This window comes from Bison bison, unplaced genomic scaffold, assembly GCF_000754665.1.
Source record: "Bison bison bison isolate TAMUID 2011002044 unplaced genomic scaffold, Bison_UMD1.0 scf7180017864472, whole genome shotgun sequence".
NCBI lineage: Eukaryota > Metazoa > Chordata > Mammalia > Artiodactyla > Bovidae > Bison > Bison bison.
Window position 1 is genome coordinate 3,772,079 of NW_011495033.1, and position 7,371 is coordinate 3,779,449.

The 7,371-nt window shown below is 52.3% G+C and overlaps 1 protein-coding gene across 3 annotated transcripts in view; it reads left to right on the plus strand.

Annotated features, from left to right (window-relative positions):
- The window catches only part of FLOT2 (flotillin 2), a 17,794-nt gene that overhangs the window by 367 nt on the left and 10,056 nt on the right, over positions 1-7,371 (plus strand). For all 3 annotated transcript variants that reach the window (XM_010861396.1, XM_010861394.1, XM_010861395.1), the window contains exon 2: positions 5,859-5,940. In XM_010861396.1, the coding sequence (XP_010859698.1) occupies positions 5,859-5,940 (82 nt within the window). The remainder of the gene's footprint in view (positions 1-5,858; positions 5,941-7,371) is intronic.

Consider the following 7,371-nt stretch of genomic DNA (forward strand, 5'->3'; position numbering starts at 1 on the left):
CCACTCTCCGTGCTCCGCGCCCTAGGGCACCGGCCAGGCTCTCCCCCCACCTCCGTGCTCTGCGTGTTTGCCCGTGTTTATTCCCTCCTTTCCTTTCTCCGCCTCCTCCTCTGGGCAGGGTCTCCCCTGTGGCCTAGAGGATCCCGAGCCGAAGCCTTGGGGTTCCGGGAACACAGTCTGGCTGGATGCCAGCGCCCGGAACGAGGGGTGGGTGGGTCGCAGGTGCCTGTCTGGGGAGGGGCGGTGGACCTGGATCCTTGGGTTCTGGGCACAGATCCGTTAATTCCGAGCAGGCTGAGGCTTGCCGGGCTTTACTGGCACTGCCCGCCCCGTAGACGCGGGTGCGGCCTCTACAGGTTGAGAAACCTGGCTCCGGGCTGTGTTGCTCTGGTTGCAAAATGCTGCAGACTCCAGAATTTCTGTTGCGCTTAGGCGGGATGGGGGCTCCGCAATGTTGGGGTAGGGAGAGAGATCGTGCCATAAGGCTGCTATTTAAATTGTGTGTTTGAGTGTCTTGGGAAGTGGCAGAAGCCTTTCAAGCCACCAGTTTGTGCAGCCAATGGCGCGGGTGCTGGGGAGAAGCCCGTGTTTTCCCGACAGCGTGGAGGCCTGTAGCTGCAGGAAACGCTCATATCCTACTTGCCACTGTCAGTATGGATTCTCCACCTGTGCAGAGAGTTGTTAGGGCCAGCTGCAGAACTGAGCAGAAGAGGGTGGGCCCGACCTGGGCTTATTGCCACCCACTTTGAGACCTGGGATGAATCCATTGGGAACTTTCATGAACTTTGTTTCAGTTTGAATCTTAAAGTCAGTCTCTGCCCTGGGACAGGAAATCGTCAATCTCTCTGACTAGGACCCTACTGTGAGGAAATTAAGATCCTTCACTTCCCTGGGACTTCCCTGGCAGTCCAGTGGTTTGGACTCTTTGGTTTCACTGCAGGGGCCTGGGGGGTTGATCCCTGGTCGGGGAACTAAGATCCTGCAAGCCCTGTGGCACAGCCAAAAAAAAAAAAAAAATCTTTCACTTCCCTGAAAACCAGAGAAGATAGCCTTGGGGTCACCAGGGAGACCCCCAGAGAGCACTGACCAAACTTGCTCCTCTCTCAGACTTGGGCCAGTCTCCCAGCCTCTACTCCTAAAGGTTTTTAGAAACCTGAATCTACATCACACTTGTTTTTTACTTGTCGGATTTCTCTCTAGAAGCCCAGACTCTGGGCCAAGGAGAAAGAGCTCCAGTTTTGTCTTTGTGGCGATCCTGAAACTGAGGGGCAAAAAGAACCCCTAAGACGGGCTGCTCTGTGCCTCCCAAGTTGCCAGGGTACTCTAGCCAGAGGCCAAGGCAGTGCTAACTTCGAAGCCATTTTAGGGGTGCGGAGAGGAGGCCACACTGAGAATTAAGAGAGCTGAAGTCAAGGGAGGGTGGAAGAGAAGAGAGAGAGATGATGCCCAGCATAGTAGTATCTTGGAATGTGAGATGATCGAACTGCACTGTGGCTTTCGCTGGCATGTGGACTTCCAGTCCTGTTCCCTACACCCCATTAATTGGACCTGCATCTAAGTCCAGGTGGCTTCCATGGTGGCTCAGCTGGTTAAGAATCTTCCTGCTGTGTGGGAGACCTGGGTTCGATCCCTGGGTTGGAAAGATCCCCTGGAGAAGGGAATGGCTACTCACTCCAGGATTCTGACCTGGAGAACTCCATGGACTATATAGTCCATGGGATCGCAAAGACGACTGAGCGACTTTCACTTTCCCTTCTAAGTCCAGGGCCATCTCACGCAGCCTACTTTCAGAAGGAGGATGTTGATACGTATCATGATCATCTTTTCCACTTGAAAAGTCTGGAGGTTTTTCTTGTCTATCCTGCCTCCTTCATTCTGTAATGCACAATTTTTTTTCTCTGTTTCTACTTTGGGGGAATCCAAACACCATATACCTTTCTCTTAGCCTGGAGTTTGTGGATAGAATTTAGAGGTCTTTGCATTTGATAAGAGGAAAGTGGTACATTTTTATTTACACTTACTTTAACTGAAAGTGTAGACTTCCCTGGTGGCTCAGACGGTAAAGCGTCTGCCTACAACGTGGGAGACCCGGGTTCGATCTCTGGGTCGGGAAGATCCCCTGGAGAAGGAAATGGCAACCCACTCTAGTGTTCTTGCCTGGAGAATCCCATGGATGGAGGAGCCTGGTGGGCTACAGTCCATGGGGTCGCAAAGAGTTGGACACGACTGAGCAACTTCACTTTCACTTTAACTGAAAGTTAGTGCTTCCTACGATTATTAATGTCGGCAACAATCCATGATAGAATTAGCAGATATTTTCCTACCATACTGCCTTTGTTGCAGGTATGGTAAAAATCATTTATGCTCATTGCTACTTTGAAATTAAGCCAGTTATTAATCTACCACAAGATCTTATTATTTAATAACATTATACATGTTACTATGTATCACATAGCACACATATATAACTTTAAATATTTGTTTCTTATGTATCTTATTTTATGCATTTATGAACATTCAGGCTTTGCCAGACTACTAAGGGGGGATTTTGGCTCAAAAAATCCCCCTTGTGGGACTTCCCTTGTGGTCCAGTGGCTAAGACTCAGTGTTCCCAACGCAGAGGGCCCAGGTTCAATCCCTGGTCAGAGAACTAGGTCCCACATGCTGCAACTAGGAGTTCACAGGTCACATGCCGCAACGAAAGATCCTACATGCTGAAACTAAGACCTGGTGCAGCCAAATAAATTGATAAAATGTTTTTAAAAAAAAAAATCCCCCTTGTGTGAGAGTTCCCTGATGGTCCAGTGGTTAGGATTCAGCATGTTCACTGCCCAGTTCAGTCCTGGTTGGGGAACTGAAATCCCATAAGCCCTGCAGCGTGACCAAAAAAAAAAAAAAATCTGCCTTGTAGAGTAGAGTTGTAGGTCTTCTTGACTAGTAGGAATGAAAGAGTGGAAGAGGGGCAGGAAGAAAGGAAGTGTTCCTGAGGGGGCAGACGGGCACTTGTGTTGGGGGAGGGCTAAGAGTGAGGCGGAATTTATGACAGGATATTTTGTGACTCTTCAGCTTGGTTGAGGACAGAGCAAAGGAAAGTACGTTGGGTTAGAAGAAGTGAGATAAAATTAGGAGGATTGTCTCCAAGTCTAGAGACAGTAAGAACTGGGGAGGTCAAGGAAGGGTCACCTAAGAGTCCTCTCTTGGGAGTGGTCCCCAGGGTGACCAGGAAGCTGGGAGGAAGATCCCTTCCAGGGGAGGAGGCTGCTGGGGGTGGGGCAGCCAGGCAGCCCCAGCTTCCTGTTGCTACCCCTGGGAACCTGGCCATGTTACCCTTGGCCAAGGCCCAGCCTGAGCTGTGGCAGCCTGCTCCCAAGGTCAAAGAATAAGTTAAAGGTAACAAAAAAAAATGGCTACCCCTCCAGTATTCTTGCCTGGAGAATCCCATGGACAGGGGAGCCTGACAGTCCACGGGGTCTCACAGAGTCAGAAACAACTGAGTGACTAATGCTTCACTTTTCACTTCAAAGCTTGGATTCCCACCCTTGGCTCTCTCGCCTCCATCCCACCCTGCCACCACTACACTACACCACTACACGTCTCTTCTCCCTGCACCCTGAGAAGTGCCCTGGGTTGGTTGGAGAAAGCTGTGCCACTGTGCCCCAGCTCCCACCAGGCCAGAAGAAGTGGAACAAGCTGTGGTTTTTGATCCTTTTCCAGTTTCACTGGATCCCGAGATGGTTTTGGTTTCAAGTTGACTGCTGGTCCTCAGAGTCTCCTCTCACCCCATCCCCAGGACAGAGCAGCCTGCAGTGGCTTACCTTGAGCAGCAGTCCTGTGAACAGGTGTTTCCAGAGACCTGCAACCTGTTCCCGACCCTGTTCACACTGCAGGGATGCTCCCAGCTCCCTGGACCTCAGGCTCAGCTGCTTGTACACCATGCACAGGGCAGACCCAGGAGACAGGGTGGGCTGCCCGGTGGGCAGTATCATTTGCCAGCTGTCTATCTTGGCAGTCCCGCCACACTTGTGGGATCTTTGTTCCTTTGTTGTTCAGTCACTAAATTGTGTCCAACTCCTTCCAACCCCGTGGACTGCAGCACGCCAGGCTTCCCTGCCCTTCACTATTGGAAATTCATATCCATCGAGTCGGTGATGCCAGCCAACCATCTCATCTTCTGTCGCCCCCTTGTCCTCCTGCCCTCAGTCTTTCCCAGCATCAGGGTCTTTTCCAGTGAGTCAGCTGTTCGCGTCAGGTGGTCCCTCCAGCTATCTAAAACTTCTCTCCAGTTCATGATTCTATTGTCTCTGGTTGTTGGCCTGACCACCAACCCAAACCCTGGCTCTAGGCCTACACTGTCCAATATGGTAGCCGTGAGCCACAGGTTAATTTAAGTTAATTAAAATTCATTTTCTCGGTTATACCAGCCAGATTTCCAGTGCTCAATAGCACATGTCCCGAGTGGCTGCTTTGTTGCACGGCACAGCTGGGGAACATTTCAATCCCAGAAGGACGTTCTCTTGGATAAGACTACTCTAGAAGTTATCCCCCCACGTCAGCCACTGTGTGTGGCCTGGGTCACTGCAAGAGGCTGCTTCTCCCCAGCCTCCCTGACCCAGGTATCTTTCTCCTTGCGCAAAGTGGGGTTTCTAAAATGCAAATACAAGTGTGGCTTCTTAGCTTAAATGACTTCCCCATCACTCAGGCACATACACACAACACCCCTGCTTGGCCCAGTCCCTATAATACTCTGCAGTCTGCCCTCTGCCCCGCTGCCCGGCTTTGTCCCCTGAGGTCAGTGTCCCATGAGGGCTCAGAGACACTAACCCAGCTACACAAAACTACCCCTGACCTTTGACCTTGGGAGGCACCCACCCTAGACTTTCCTGAAAACCCAAGTTTATGAATGCAGAAACAATGACGCCCACTGGCTTTTTCCTCCCTGTTACATGTTACATTTCCTTTGAATCATCTGTTTCTGCCAGGGAACAGCCCTTCTTCCTTTTACTAAATTTTCATGAACTTGTTGATTAATTTCGGCATCAGCAGGAGGGTTCACAACAAGAATTTCAAGAACTGAGTTTTCTCATTTCTGTATAGAGGTTGTGCGGAGCTCCTCCAGGAAGTGAATCTGGGTGGTGGCCAGATTCAACGGGGCTATTTAGTTGATACATAGTTTCCAGGAGTCATTTCCTGTTTAGGCCTTTTCCCTTTCACTTTTCCATTTGGTACCATGAGTTGGCTTCTGTTTTGAGGTCTTGCCGTCTTCCCCATCCACTCCCATTCACCCTGAACCCCTGGGAACCAGTCTCACTGAGAGGTCTGCTGAGCGTGCCACCCCCACCCCCATCCTACCTCTTGGTTCGTAGACTCCCTTGTATTAGCCTTCCACCTGCATCCCCTCTGGGACTGATCCCATCCTGGTAATGGGCCAGTCGCATGGTACAACCATCAGCTCAGGAAAAGGTCACTCCTCCGAGTCCCACCGCTTTTAAGAGAGGAGCTGTACCTTGATCTCTGTTTCCCTAGCACAGAAAAGTACTTGTTTGCTGAACGGATGGTTGAATCAAAGATGGACGTGTCCCTGTTCACTCTTGCCCACTGACTTTGTTCTCTGAAAGCACATACATTCTGAACCACTCATTGGCTCCCCTCATTTCTATGCAAATTGCCTGTCTACCAAACTAGATCCCAAGACCTTAAGGGCCTGTCTCCCATTTATCTGTAACCTCCACCCCTGGTGCCCAGTGGTGGGAGTTGTCAAGTGTCAGAGCAGGCTAAGGCCCAGCGTTACTGATGGAGGCGTTGGAGGGTAGACATACCCAAGGACTAACTGACCAGCCACGGTTTGCTTTGCTCTCCAGGGGGCTGTTGTGGTTCCGACTATAAACAGTATGTGTTTGGCGGCTGGGCCTGGGCTTGGTGGTGTATCTCCGACACTCAGAGGTAAGGGCCTGGGGGCTGGCAATCGGGCATCCTGGTGGGCAGGGGAGAAGAGGGTCTCCATCCTTAACCCCCTTCATGCCACTTGAGCTAGAGCATCTACCACTTGCTGCATTCCACTCTAGTTGGGGGGACCTCCTAAGAGGCAGGTGGAGTGGGTTACATGGGGAGGCAGGAGGGCTGTCTGTGAGCAGCTCTTCCTTGGTGGGTGTGCTTTTTTCCAGTGAAAGCATCACTTCTGCCCCAGGCAATTCAGGCAGAACCCTAACGCCCTGATTCTAGCTCAGAATTATTCACGAACCCTTAATAACACACCTGTTTGGAGTGGTCCTAGGAAGGAAGACAGACTTGAAGAGACCCCTGCCCTGTGCAGATCCTGGGACAATGCAGGCAGGGGCTAAATGGCAGAGGATGGTTATAGCCTGAAGGGGCTCTCTGTATTAAAGACAAGGGATACGGATCTAGGGAATTGGCACCGGGGCTGGGCAAGATGGGTCTGGACCTCCTCCATCAGTCTGGAGAGACTCAGAAAGGGAAAGGAGATTTCAGCTCAGGCTCTGCCTGCTGGCTTTCCCAGAGCCCGGGGCAGGGCCAGACTCGGGCCCAGGCCTCTCCTGCCCCCCTCCCTGCCCACCTGGGAGGAGATGAGGCTGGCCGGCCACCTCTCCACCAGCAACCCCTTCCTGATTATGGGAGATCAGGGGAGGGGCCCAGATTCTTCCAGGCCAGGAACCAGGCGACACAGACAGCAGAGCTATGAAAGCGCAGGCCCATTGGCAGGGGTGGGGGTCCTGTGAAGGGGAAGCAGTGGAGATTCCAGTGGAAATCCCCCTGTATCCCAGTTGGCAGAGAGACGCCCCATGGCGGCAGGGAGTCTGAGGGTGTTGGCTGAAGTCAGGGGCATGGGAAGCATGTCACAACGATTTAACTTCACTTATCTCTCCTAACCCCCTCCACTGCCTATCTCTCCCCGCTCTTAGCCCTGCCTCAGTTGAGGGATCTTGGGAAACTCTTCTGGCCCAAGGTCAAAAGTGTTCAGAAAGCAATTAGTAGTGGTCACAAGATCCTCTCAGGATCCTAAGACTCCTGAGGGGGCCAGCTGGCCTGACAGGAGCCATGGGTTCCCTCTCCAGAGACACTGTCACCTCCCACCCCACACCCGCCACACAGTCCTGGGACAGCAGAGTGTCTCGTCCAAACCCCTAGATGTACAGCCGGGCCTAGAGAGTATCCGCTTGCCCCGAGACCTGTCCTGCCAGGCGTCCGCTGACACCCCAGAGGCCCTTTCTCCACACCGTGGTTGGTCCCCTCCCCCTTCCTGCTCCCGGGAGCAGAGCCCCAAGACAGCAGGGCCCAGCTTCTCTGACGGCAGGTTCGAAGGTGAGGGGTGGGGGCCTTATGCCTCATCCTCAGGGTGGCTGTCCCACACCCTGG